The 14,818-nt window shown below is 38.9% G+C and overlaps 1 protein-coding gene across 7 annotated transcripts in view; it reads right to left on the reverse strand.

The window, feature by feature from the left end:
- The window catches only part of sema6bb (sema domain, transmembrane domain (TM), and cytoplasmic domain, (semaphorin) 6Bb), a 122,975-nt gene that overhangs the window by 17,508 nt on the left and 90,649 nt on the right, over nucleotides 1-14,818 (reverse strand). For all 7 annotated transcript variants that reach the window (XM_081349700.1, XM_081349699.1, XM_081349702.1 and 4 more), the window contains 6 exons: nucleotides 9,401-9,532; nucleotides 9,142-9,291; nucleotides 8,339-8,518; nucleotides 6,064-6,204; nucleotides 4,111-4,188; nucleotides 2,812-2,870 (listed from right to left, as the gene is read on the reverse strand). In XM_081349700.1, coding sequence (XP_081205826.1) covers nucleotides 2,812-2,870; nucleotides 4,111-4,188; nucleotides 6,064-6,204; nucleotides 8,339-8,518; nucleotides 9,142-9,291; nucleotides 9,401-9,532 — 740 coding nt within the window. The remainder of the gene's footprint in view (nucleotides 1-2,811; nucleotides 2,871-4,110; nucleotides 4,189-6,063; nucleotides 6,205-8,338; nucleotides 8,519-9,141; nucleotides 9,292-9,400; nucleotides 9,533-14,818) is intronic.

Genomic DNA, 14,818 nt, shown 5'->3' on the forward strand with positions numbered 1-14,818 from the left:
TTGTACAGCTATAATAACACACTGGCTAAGACTGGAAGCCTTGCATTTTCCAGTTACAATATTCAAATAGTTAGAAAGGGGTCATGTAGAAAAATCAAATTTTACTTGATCTACTGAGAAAAAAGATCTTGATGTACCATTAACACACTCTTCCTTTCCAAACTGAAAACATTTATTGAAGAAAAGCTGCAAAAATATCCATTACTTCTTTCTTTGCCAAATTACTCACAAAGTAGAGAAATGTATGATACAGTATGATATCGAACTGAAATTGGCAAAATGGTCATTTAGAGTATAACAATAAAAATACCTAAAATCTTGATGTTGACAAAAAAGGTTCATGTTATCCGTCAACTTTTAAAGAGTACTAGTTTTTGAGAAAAAGTAAATTTACACTATTTGTAAACCAAGAGAGGCAGAGTGAAATTGTGAGGGAATGAGAAATCGCTTCTGCAGTGCAGACGGGAACATGTCAGAGAGTTATAACGGCGCAAGGCCTTTGGGAATTGCAGCAGTGACGGTTCTGTGACACGGGAGACATCAGAGCTTGCTCTCTACATCACTCACGCTCTTGACTGCGCACCCAACCCCACCCCAGACACTTGCCCTCAGTCACGGGGCTCCAGCTTGTCTGACAACCACCACCACCACTCCTCCATCTATACTTGCTTTACTTCATCTCTCTACCATTTTGTGCTCTGCATCTGCCTCGTTGGTTTATGGATCCCACCGTCCGTAATCATTCAGCCCAGATCGAGTCAGAGAGACGAGATGAAAATCAATTCTTTTCCTCTGCCCCCACTTCCACTGACCACTTTTCTGTCGTTAAGCAGAAGCTGTTAACATCAGCCATCTAAGCCCTGTCGGACATGCAAGCAGACATCTGGGGTCACATGAAGTTCAGTCTTATCCGGGTGATCTCCATCACTGAGGCTGCCCCCCCGAATCTTCTGTCTGTAACCCTCCCAGCAGTAGATGAAAGCCAGTCGCCAGCTACAAACTGTGATGGATGCAGTGCTACATCCTCTAAACTGCCCACTTCTCAACCCCTGGCCTGTGTCTCTCTGCACTGCAGGCCCAGGAGAAGCACACTTGAGGAGCGTGATGGATGTGACATGCGGTCTGCTGATCAAAGCCTTGCAGGCAAACACTTATTTACACACGACTTATTACAGATGAAGAATGAGATGCTTTCCATGCAAGCCCCCAGTCTAAGAGTCACTAGAAAGACACTAGACTAGAGAGACATCCTACCTACCAGACCAGCTTAAACCAGCGTGAGTTTACATGCTGATCATCACTGGTTTATGTCAGTTAGTGACTAAATCTAAATCTAATATTCCTTAAAACAAGATCAATTTACTCTAGAAGCAACACTACATAAGATATTAAGACTTGTTATTGTAATCTTATTTTGTTTTACTGCACTGGCAAATTTTTCACTTGTTTTGAACTTATACTTAAAATGAGTGGAGAAAAAAAATCTGACACCGCAGTAGTAGACACCTGCATTAAAGATACAGTCGCAGAAAACATGCCTTAATATTTAACGCAGTGTTGCTTCTTATGTATCTTGTTTCAAGGATTTCTAGACATTTTACTAGAAAATATGGCAGCAGCAATTCTGCACAGCAGAAAAATAAGAAAAAAAGAAGGCAGGAATTCTACACAGCAACTCTATTATATTGGGTAAAGTTAATTCTGAAACAGAATTAAATATTTTGATCAATTCTTTCAATACTGAATGAAATAGAAGTATACACTTCTATTTAGTTTCAATAAAATAATAATAATAATAAAAACATAAGATGTATAAATAAAACATTAATGTATTATATATAATGAACATTACATTAACAATGAACAATAGTATATAATTGTATTTATTATTAATTTATTTTTAACACAAATAATATAAATAATTTGAGATAGATGAATATAATAATTATATATCATACTATATTATTTAAAATGAATCTATATTTATGAATGCTTTAAAAAATGGTTGTTTGTTAGGTTAGCTCATGATACCTGATGCATTAATTAATTTAAAATAATTTAATAATATCTCATTGGAATGCAGGTCTTTTAAAAGTATTTGAAACAGAACAAACTTATGCTAGTTTTTAAAAAAAGGGAAGTTTTGTAAGAATATCAAAAAACAAAATAAAGCTCTCTTACATCACATTGTTCATAATGCTGTGACAGAGCTACTATTTTTTCCCCTGACTTACTGATCTTCTCCATTAGGAAACACATTAGCAAATACAACAGTTGGCCCCCCACCCCATTACTTTCTGGCTTGTGCACCACAACTGAAACAGGGCCTGGAAAACTTCAAAAGCTCCTGATGAGCAGATTAAAATCCAGCCAGGCAGACATGATCATTATGCAATATTTATACATCCCGAGTGTTTGTGGCTCACAGCAGATGAACGAGGTCTCCTGTGGTGGACCCAAGATTAACATGCACCAATGCCTGTGCAGAATCAGCGGTGAGATCAAAGGGGTTCTACATCGACTGAGTATTTCAGACTGAACGATTGATTTGCTGCGATGAACCCCACCCAGAGAGGTTCACCCAGAACTCGACGCTGTTCCAAGACGAACATAATAGGAGATGAAAGGGGAACTATATATAGAAAGCGTGAGTTGTGATCACCACGCACCCGAACAGAGGCTCTTGCAGCAGAACAGAAGCTCAAAATGGGGCGGAAAACGACGGCGGCTGCAGGTCTGACGGGACGAGGGGAGAGAGCGAGAGGTCACAGCATGAAGAGTTTTATTGTTGTAATAAAAATGTACTCTTACCGTCGCAGTCGCCCAAGTGAGAAGTGTTTCCATGCTCGACGTCTTGCTCGAAGGGAAGCCTGTGGTGAAAGAACAGTAGTAGAATCATTCATCAGCAAACCACATAAACAGGCCATAAAACTGCACCGTCTGAATTACAGTAATACCTGTGTATTTTCTCTCTCTCTCTCTTTTTCTTTGAAAGAAAAACACCATTTTAAATGCTATCTTGAAGGGTAATTCTAAAATGTCTTTTTTCTGGTCTTTTGCTCCTCTTGGCTTTGATAATAAGCAATATTGCAAATTAAAAGCCTGTGCAGGATGTGTGCAGAAACTCAATCTGTGCTCGTGATCAAATCTTGTACACACAGAGGCATCACAGTGCTCTATTAGAGATGTTCTGTTACCTTAAAGCCACATTAATGAAGAAAAATGACTGCAGTCGACTCACGAATGGCTTCCTTCCAACCGCATAAGTCAAACAGACGAAAGGCCGAAGGCTACGCACAGCAGAAGCGTGCAATGGGGGACCAGCCTCTTTCCACTACCGTCGGCAATTAGTTAAAGCCCAGGACAACAAGGCAGCCAGGGGTCTTTTACTGCCAGGGTCTTAGTTTTTCAGAAGATACGTTTACACCCGTGTGGTTAAACGCTTTCTGTGAAATGTCTATAAAATATAATGTTTCTACAACCTGCAGGCGCAGAGCAGTAATCTCCACAACTCCTCTGAGAGAAGATGGCTGTTTTTCTTTTTATACTATAGCGGTAAACCACCCCGAGAATTTAAATGAGCACACAGATTCCTTCCCGCCGCTCTCCTGAGGATGAACATTAGCCATACTGTAGAAATTGAGAAGCACATAAAGACAGATAAACAGCCGACAGAACGTTCCTGTACTTGTTTTGCATATTCACGGTTTGTGTATATTAGCAAGTGGCAGTAATTAGGACTACTTCTGTATCGTTTTTCCACTGTGAAATTCAATTGGTGAGAATTTTTCAGCATTATGCGAGACGGAATCGATCGACAGGTTGACCGTCCTTGGTAAATCAAATCAGATCCAGCCAGAGAGCTGTAATTGCATAACGGCGCTGAGGTAAAACGTCTCCAAGTTTTGATCTCAGAATACCGGCAGACAACCTGTATTTGCACACAAAACTCAATAAAACTGTCTCTCTGAGGACGGATATAATTTCACAAGTGTATTTAAACAGAGGCACAATACAAAACGCAGTTTTTTAGATGCTTTGTCTGAAGATGGAACTCTTTTTGTTTATGTAAAAAGATGTTGTGTTATCAGGTACATTGTCGAAACTCACCTGGTACCTGCACGGAGGAAAGAGCAGGTGCTTCCTCTGGTCCAGCCGCAGTAGGGATCCCGTGAGGCGATGCAGTTTCTGTGAAACAACAGAAAAAAGAATGAATGATACCCCTACAGCGCCAGACTGTATATAGTTTAATTCCGCTGGATTTCATCCAAGTATGATCCACCTGGTTCAGTGCACACATTAGATGTGTGACATGTGTTAGTGCGCCTCACTGGGCTGCACCGATGGCCCATGGGCACAGACACAGAGCACGGGCTGGTGCCTGTCCCTGACCAGTGATCACAGAAACACAGAGCTATCCTAGAGCTGAAAGCTATAAACAATTGCTAGAATTGTACTTAAAAGGACAAATGGTTCAGGCACTACATGATGTCACTATTCATGGTAAATTTGTATTTTAGGGGTAGGTTTAAGTTCTGGATTAGCTTAAATAGCTTTATTTAACAACAGTATCAATGAGTCAGTGGGAGTCCCAGATGCGTAGCTAGGTAAATGTATGGGTTTGTCCACAAAATTTTGATAAACATGAAAAAAACTCCCATTGGGAACATTTTGGGATATTGGAACTGACCTTTTATTGACTAAACCATCAAAATATGAGTAGTATGTTATATTGGGAAGAAGACAACACTAAACTTGGTTAAGATATTTAAATGAGAAAAATTAGCAATAAATAAATAAAAAAGGCAAACTATAGCTTATCATGGACTATGGATTTTATTTTACTATGCAAAAATGCATATAAAAACAAAAAGCTCATGAAATAAAGCATATGTTGTCTACAATATAATTAGTTATTAATATTTTGTTGGTTCTCATTGTTTTTGATTACAGCAGCTATTATCAAGGAATCCGCTTGTTAAGTCTGATGTCACGTGTCACCATTTCACATGTTCAAGCGCTCTATTAGATACCAAAAGCAAACAACAAACAGTGCTAATATACTGTACATTCAGTGTGCTGTAAGACTACGAAAAATCATGATCCTAACTTATCTCCATTGCGAAATCTCAGTTGGCCAGAGAGTGATTCGTCTTTTATAAATCTTTAAAATATAGGTGTCCGGGACGCCATGAGCTCGGAGACTGTAGTGTACACTGTAACGTTTTAAAAGCTTAAAAGTGTGATATGATTAAATAGTGCTCATAAATGGCTGTTGAGATAGTATATGGAGGCTTGGACCCAGAAACAGTATTCCCTACATCACAACTTAACAAGCGAATAAGCTTTGCGCATATGTCATGCATAATATCTTGCCAAGCCTTCTTAAATTTTTCCCAAAGGTGAGATTCATTCATCAGCTTTATTTGAGGTACAGAATTTCCCAAAGGTTTTCAATGGGATTTGCATGTGTGGTGTGTTTTAGATCATTATTGTGTTAGAAATGACACGTTCGATCTCCAAACAGATGATCCATACTGACTTGTCCTCAAGCCACTTCTTGGATGTCTTTGCAACTTGGACAGGAGCATTGTCTTGTTGAAGAGCAGCATCTGATAATTCCTCTTTAGATAACTTTTCAATTGTGGAAAGCAAGCCATTCTGCAATATTCTCCAGCACTCCATAGCATTAAATTACTTTTCACAGTAGCTCACCAATACCAGCAGCTAAAAAGGCATCCCACACAATGACACCTCTTCCTCCATGCTTCACTGTCGTAGAGATGCATTTATTATTATATTTCTCACCAGATTTTTGAAGACACCACTCTGGAGCATCACCATGCAACTCGTGTTTCATCACTCCACACAACTTCCCATTTTCTGCCAAAAACTTCATTCTGTCTTTGATGTTTGTTTTTCTGAGACAGTAATGGCTTTTTAAGTAGTGCATTTGCTTAAATTTAGTTAATTTCCTGACCAATAATTTGTGGTTAAGACAATTACAAGCTTAGTGTTTAGCCATTTTGGGAGTGTGAGTGTGTGTGTGTGTGTGTCACTTACTTCATGCAGCGGGAATAGAGCTGGCAGCGTGCTACAGGCACTTTGATCACGCAAGAGGGAAAAGCCAGTAGGAGGCTGTGACTGATGCGGTCCAGCGTGAGAGAGAGCAGCTGCCTGGCCTGAGGAGAGTCCGTCCCACACCTGGAACACACACGGTCCAAATCAATTTGCAACAAATTAAAAGAGTGCAGGGAGAAAGTCAAACACAATTTACAGAGAAACAGAGAAAACACTCAAGCACAGTTTGATACAGAATGACCTTAATAAAGCCTAAACACTCAAGCCTAACATAGCCTGATAATGTTTATCGGAACTCGATATACACACACACACACTATATACTATCCTTTTAACACATTAGACATTGGACCTAAGTTATGAAAGTTTGCTGTCATCTTGAAACTAATATTATTAAAGATCATGAAAAAATTCCACCAAGGCCATCTATCCATTAAGATTCCAGCTTGTTATATGCGTCTAATGAACCGACTCTAACTTTCACCCTCTGAATGAAAAATAGGATGAGGCGTAAAGGGCTTCAAACAGAAAACGCGTGTCGTATTAATGCGATATCATATTAATGTGTTGTCACTTTGTGCTTGGCCTCAGTAACTAATCAGATTGATATCTGGGAGTCTGGCAGCCGCCCACTCCTCTGTGCTTTACACTTAATTGGCACTTACCACTTAGAGTATCTCTTTTGCACTTGCCATGCTGGCTTGAAAGCACATTTGTTTGTATACATATACACACATACATGACATATGGTTATAGAAACGTTTAGGATAATGGCCTCAATAGCAGTGGAGATATCATTAGTACTTTATGCATCGGATCGGAGTAATGAGCCACACTTACCAAAGGCCATGAGAAAGAAGAACAAGCTCACTTCAAAAAGTAATTTTCCTCATCAGCATTTTAGTGTTATTTTACAGAAAGAAAAAAAATGTAAAAACAGATCAATTTACTTGAGAAGCAAAAAGAAATACAGACTAGAAAATCTATGTTGAAAATATAACTCAAACAATTAAAAATTAAATTAATTACATTATATGGCAAATATTAATCTGATTAATCATATATATATATATATATATATATATATATATATATATATATATATATATATATATATATATGTGAATATGTATATATACTGTGCCACTAAATTAACACATTTAATTGACAGCCCTGGTTGAAAAATGCGTAGTGAGAGAGAAAAAAATGAATGAATGAATCATTGCAGTCGTACAGCTCCTTTTTTAGGCAGCCAAAACAAGTAGCGAAAACAGGAAGAGAACAGAGAGAGGGTGAGATAAAGAGGTGCCACTGGCAAGTTTAAACTGATTTACAAAGAAAAAAGCTGGCTCTCTTGACACATGTGAGTAGGAGAGCAAAACAGAAGACGTAAGAGATGAATATGAACCACTGCTATAGTTAGATCACAGAAAACAAGCGAGAAAAAGGCTATTACATAGACAAAAGCCAGACAACTTACACAGAAGATACAAAGACAGTGAGATAAAAGGAAAGCGTTTATAAAAAAAGAGATTGACATGAATTAACACCCAAGCCAGCCATCTTAATTGTGTTTGTTTCGCTACAGTCAGTGTCTTGAACGATATTGATGATGACACATGCATTTTTGAGCAGTTTCCATCGGTCGCGGCCTCCCTGACCCTGCGCGTGTCAAATGATTTACCTCTTTACCGCCGTGTGATGAGAGATGGCAGAGGTTATGCAAGGCCAGCATGATCGGAGCCTGATCTGATTACTCCATCTACACTCCTCTGATTAGCCTGTTTCCCGCTGCGCTAGACAAAGCTAGCACTGTCAAAGCCGCCATTCTCACCACACACACACTCCTACTCTGATAAATTGCATGGACATTTTTAGTGATTCGTGCTGATTCATGTTTTTTCAAGGGTCTTTGTTTTGTTTAGCTAATTCTGTGTTTGGAAATTAACACCCTGCAGACAGGCTAACCAGATTTACAGCATATGTTTTTTGCTTTAGAACTAGAGTGTAAAAAGTTTCTCGTTTTTTTAATTAGTGGTATCGAATGTGCGAATGTGAGGAGAAACAGAATAAACAGCATTTTGTCTGTTTGGATCAAGATGCAATTAGCACAATATCCATGGAAAATGAGTGTTGCTTGCAAACTCCTACCACCTTCAGCAAGAAATAATGACCAGCTAACGCCCCATCTGCTTGCATGCTGTGGCTTGTGATTCTCCACCAATATACAATCACAAAATTAAAAATTAACCTCTACCTGTCTGGGTTGTAGCCTTCCAGTTCCTCGAGGAACACATTGCTGTTCGTCACAGTGTTATCCCTGTTAGGGGTAACGAGGAATTTGAGGATGGTCCCTCGGCTGGAACCCAGGAAAAGGACTGTCTGGTTACCATAGGGACCGGCGTTTGTGTCCACCACCATTTTGTTGAGCTGGTATCTGAAAGCAACAGAAGACAACTTAATTAATTCTCAAATGAGACCGAATGTGAAAGAGAGGCATTAAATTGTAAACCAAAACCTGCTGCCAAAATAACAAAACGCATAAATCCGAAAAGCAATTTGCATTGACAAACTGGCATATCTTGAGGAAACCAAAACTGCTCTACTAGGATGATTCAGCTTTCTAAAATAAGACTCATCTCCTTGAGTGTTTAAAATGACACAAACAACTTGTCACCATAATCTTGTTGTGCCCTGTGGGATACTGAGAAACCCCAGCTGCTGGAACCCCATAGTCTGAAGACTGAGATTGGACAGATACTAATGCAAGCAGACTACACAGGCTGGAACTTAGAGAAGAAAAGCATGACCAGGTGAAGTTAGCAGCTAGTGTTCTTTTGCTTGACTTTTGCCAGCTTCTGAAGTTTGAAGTTGGTCATTTGCTGGCCCAAGGAGGTCTAGGTGGTTGATGGACTACCAGTCCATTGAGTTCGACTTGATAGCTCAACTAGAGCTGGTACTCCACTTCAGACCAGTGACAAACCAGATACCATGTTCCCTGTATGACCTGGTTTTAGTAGACAACCTGGTCTAGGCTGCCTGAGAGAAAGTTGTCCTCACCTGACCATGGTCCTAACAATCCATGGTCTCTGACCGAGCGATGGGACGGCTTCATCCATCAGCGGATGGGTCTTGACAAAAGTTAGCATATCATCGGGGAAAGAGTTGGAGGAGTTGAACTTCGTGCCTTGAATGGCACAACCACCCGGCCTGAGAAAATTCATAAACACAACGCATTATTATAAACTTTCTCTCTGCAGGTTGGCATTTGAGGACATAAAACACTCTCTAAAGTTGTAAATGTCATTTCATTCAGTACCTCGGTTTGGGCACAACCTCATCTGGAACAGGTGTCCATATCGACTCGGGCGATTTCTGCTCTTTAAATCTTCCATCAAACACTCCGGCCAGCTGCTCCATGTCGAAAGCACACACTGCAGAGCCAGGAATACTGCAAAAACACGGCACAATGTTCGTATTATGTGATACTCAGACCTGTTCTGTTTCCGTGATACTCAGATCTGTTCTGTTTCCATGATACTGCTCTGTGCTGGAGGAGGCTTGCAACACCAAATGGATTTCATTTATCACTAACATGTCGAAAAAACATTAGTTGAGAGCCTTGAAAGGTCTGTACAGTGGGTAGTTGGACAGTCATTTCAAGGTAACTAGAGCAGAGAATACTGTCCAGAGCTGTCACAGGAAACATTGGGTGACTGCAAGCTCTTCCAGTCCTTGACCTTTACCTCCCACTGAGGAACTATTCAAGAACGCAGCAATATACAAATGCAACAGTGAGAAACATTCTTGGGTTTCTCCAACAATAATACAAGTTGCTCAATAGAAAGCCACATGATGAATCAGAATTCAACATGACCAATATTCATATGGAGCATAGGGTCATACACACAAAGACAAAACAACATTAGGGTAACAGATTACACTAAAATAATCCAATACACATTAACTAAACAAAAAATGTAAAACAAAACATAATAAACTAATGTATATTAATGAAAACAAAAATAAGAAACTTAATTATCTATATGAAATATATTCATATGTCTTGTCAAGCAGGGACTTGTCCTTGGGAATGTCCTTCTACCGTGTAAAATTACATAATTAATTTTTAGTTTTTACTTGCAAAGTTCAAAAATGTACATATAATGTAAAACTGCATGTAATTCGAAGTTTAGACCATTTTGTTTTTATTGTATTGTATTTTACACCTAAAGTTGTCCAATCAACAGTTTATTTATTTTAGTGTATGTGACTGTCTGCATCTTAAACGAATCCAATTATATTGTAATATGGAAATAATTAGTATTTCTATTACTTAGACTTGGAATCAGGGACTTAAATCAACCCCTAGCAATTAGCATCTTCATGCCATGAACAAGTAATACCTTAAAATGTGTGGTTTGTATTCTGATTGCATCTCTTAATGTATAATGTTTCCATCTTGAGCATGACCTTCTTGAGAAATGAATGTTTTCACCTTTTGTAATAACTGTGTATGAGTCCTTCTATTATCCTCAGTGTGAAAAGATGGATCTCAAAATCATACAGTCACTGTTGAAAAGGGTACAAAAATGCAGAAGATGCTAGAAAACCAAAGAATGTGCAGGAACTGGAGGATTTTTCTGAAGAAGAGTGGGCACTGATGAGGACAAACAAGGGACTCCATCAATCACAAAATATAAAAACAGTCGTGGATCATCCAGGAAACAACATATAGAAAGATTTTGGGTTCTCAAAATAAACTTTCATTGATTAGTTCTTAGACCATTTTTTCTTAGTGTGAAGAACAATTTAATAATTTAAAGAACTTTTTTCACTATAAAGCACACTTTTCCACTTTAGCACAATGGATAGGTTCCATGGATGGATAGGTTCAAAGAACTTTTATTTTTAAGAGTGCGAACTGTATGTAAACATCTGTTATGTGAAACAGCTTATTCAGGACAATACTAAATAAAAATAACATGCAATTTTTATGATCTCTCTTATTTTGTAAAAATGTATAATATCTTGCATATTCTGCAAGGGGTATGTAAACATGAATATGAGCAGAACTGTTTGTTTGTTATGGATTTTTTGTAAATCTTACACATCTCAGTTTCTCCATACAGCAATTTTTATGAAAGATCTCAAAATGCACATAAAAATACATGAATGGAAACCCAAATCATGATTGCATCTCTCTCTCTCCTCCTACTGCAACACTGAGCTTCATTCTCTAAACTGTCCTGAAGTGATTTGTCTCTGGTGAAGTGACAGCTTTCAGCACTTAAAGACTTTCTTAAGAGAGAAGAGAGAGTCATACAGGGTGAGTCAGTTCAGTTCTCGTTTACGCCCACTCACTCTATCCTTCTCTACTTCCTCCTCAGATTCCTGGCACTGACATACTTTATAAGTACAAGCCACAGCTGTATTCTCATGCATCCTTGACACAGGTGAGTCGTTCACTCCCTCTCCACCACTCTCTTGAGCTCTATAGCTCTCACAATTTTCTTGGTGCACACAGTAAGTTTGTCACCCAGGATTCTATGGGCAGGTTCAGGTCTGGATGGAGTGACACCCAAGCTGACCTGGCAAAATCACCCATGCTGATCTGGGCTTTGTGGTCAGTATAAACCGTGCTTGAGTATGTCTTGCTGGGTTTGGAAGGGAATTAATGTGAGAGTCTGTAAAGCTCAGGGGCAGAAGCAAGGATAAACAGCTGCCTCCAATAGCATTGTGGGAAACATCTGCAACATGTCCACTGGTTGCAGTGGGTTTTAATGTGTGTGTGTAAAAGCACAGACCAGAAAGCAGCTGAGAATGACCTACTGATTGACAGAGATGAAACTGTTCAAACGGTTCAGCTTCAGCATTCAGGCAATTTTCTGACAAGACCTCATTAGCCTCATATCAGCCTGAACATCAATGTCATCAGTCTGACACACTGCAGACCCTCCAAAAGGCCTGACAGGTGAACAACTTGCAGCATTGGCAGAACACGGCTTTCTCTTTTTAAAACCGAATATTACTTATGCATTCTTGTTTATTTTAACATTTCTTTCACATACAAACTTTTTTATACACAAACATTATGTATATTTTCTAAAACAATTTTGTGCTAAACTATTATTGTTTATTATTATTTACTTTTATTATTTTTGTTGCATTTTATGAAGTGTTCAGGTTTCTTACAGCCGTAATTCAGTTTACAATACCACCCACAAAACCCCACCATTTATGCTACTGTATCTTTAAAATGTTAATGTAAAAATTAAATAAACTCAGTTATAATTGGCTTACCTGAATACTGAATAGCTCCTGATTGTGACATCAATATTATGAAGATTTCTAAATGACCAGTTTAGTTTACAAAAATGGTTTGAGTGCAATAAAACATTTTTACTAATTATTTTAATGGGTCTTTTTTGAATGGTTTGCCAGCATTTCAGCATTTAGAATATATATATATATATATATATATATATATATATATATATATATATATATATATATATATATATATATATATATACATATATACACACACACACACACACACCTAAAGGATTATTAGGAACACCATACTAATACTGTGTTTGACCCCCTTTCGCCTTCAGAACTGCCGTAATTCTACGTGGCATTGATTCAACAAGGTGCTGAAAGCATTCTTTAGAAATGTTAGCCCATATTGATAGGATAGCATCTTGCAGTTGATGGAGATTTGTGGGATGCACATCCAGGGCACGAAGCTCCCGTTCCACCACATCCCAAAGATGCTCTATTGGGTTGAGATCTGGTGACTGTGGGGGCCATTTTAGTACAGTGAACTCATTGTCATGTTCAAGAAACCAATTTGAAATGATTCGAGCTTTGTGACATGGTGCATTATCCTGCTGGAAGTAGCCATCAGAGGATGGTACATGGTGGTCATAAAGGGATGGACATGGTCAGAAACAATGCTCAGGTAGGCCGTGGCATTTAAACGATGCCCAATTGGCACTAAGGGGCCTAAAGTGTGCCAAAAAAACATCCCCCACACCATTACACCACCACCACCAGCCTGCACAGTGGTAACAAGGCATGATGGATCCATGTTCTCATTCTGTTTACGCCAAATTCTGACTCTACCATCTGAATGTCTCAACAGAAATCGAGACTCATCAGACCAGGCAACATTTTTCCAGTCTTCAACTGTCCAATTTTGGTGAGCTCGTGCAAATTGTAGCCTCTTTTTCCTATTTGTAGTGGAGATGAGTGGTACCCAGTGGGGTCTTCTGCTGTTGTAACCCATCCGCCTCAAGTTTGTGCGTGTTGTGGCTTCACAAATGCTTTGCTGCATACCTCGGTTGTAACGAGTGGTTATTTCAGTCAAAGTTGCTCTTCTATCAGCTTGAATCAGTCGGCCCATTCTCCTCTGACCTCTAGCATCAACAAGGCATTTTCGCCCACAGGACTGCCGCATACTGGATGTTTTTCACACCATTCTTTGTAAACCCTAGAAATGGTTGTGCGTGAAAATCCCAGTAACTGAGCAGATTGTGAAATACTCAGACCGGCCCGTCTGGCACCAACAACCATGCCACGCTCAAAATTGCTTAAATCACCTTTCCCATTCTGACATTCAGTTTGGAGTTCAGGAGATTGTCTTGACCAGGACCACACCCCTAAATGCATTGAAGCAACTGCCATGTGATTGGTTGATTAGATAATTGCATTAATGAGAAATTGAACAGGCGTTCCTAATAATCCTTTAGGTGAGTGTATATCTCCAAGGTAAAACAAGCAAAATTTTACTTGAGCAACAACAGTGCATAAAATATTGAGCAACAACAGTGCATAAAATATTAAGGCTAGTTTTTAGAGTCATATTTTGTCTTATTGCACCAGCAGAATTTCCACTCCTTTTTTACTTGTTCATATTTAAAACAAGTAAAAAAAAACTGCCAGTGTAGTAAAAATACACTCATAACAAAGATAAAATCTCTCAAACCAAGTCTTAATATTTTATGCATTGTTGCTTCAAGTATATTTATCTTTATCTTCAGATATTTGAACTGAAAAAAAAAAAATCTGCTTTCCACAATGTGAAAAATTTGGAATGAGGCCGAGTAATTGATGACACATTTATTATTTTTGAGTATTACTTTAAACAAATTTGAACTGTAAATATAATGCAATGATTAGTAAAGGAAGTCTGACTGAATTACTGTAATGTCTTCCAGTTTAAACAGGAAAGTTCCTCAGTCTCTTTCTGTATGTCTCATCTTGGAGTTCTGTCAAAACGCTTCTCCTTGCTCATTCCTTTTTCCTCTTCACCTTTATGAGCTCTCTCTGTCTCCACTCACTCTTTAAAAGTCCCTCAGCTGCCTCAAACCCGAGCGTGTGCCTCTCCAGCAGATTCTGGCCTTCTTTCATTCCCCCCTTCAATCTGAACTCAGCATCCTCCTCCTGCATCCACCATGATCCACTGAGAGGATGATCTCACCTGCAGCCTCTCATTTACAACAATCTCACTTCATCTCTCCTGCTCTGCTTGGAGCCTCGACCTCACACCTCGAAGCATCGGGAGCTCAAATGAGATGCAAACACCTCTCTCCCGCCTGCTCTCTTTCTGTGAGAGTGAAACCGGTCTTCTATACAAAGAATATTCTGAAAATACTTAATATGTATGAAGGCTCTTTAATGTTTTATTGGAACATATTTGATTCACCAAAGAATCATCTTCTTTTGAATG

Source organism: Scardinius erythrophthalmus (genome assembly GCF_964197995.2).
Source record: "Scardinius erythrophthalmus genome assembly, chromosome: 20".
Lineage (NCBI taxonomy): Eukaryota > Metazoa > Chordata > Actinopteri > Cypriniformes > Leuciscidae > Scardinius > Scardinius erythrophthalmus.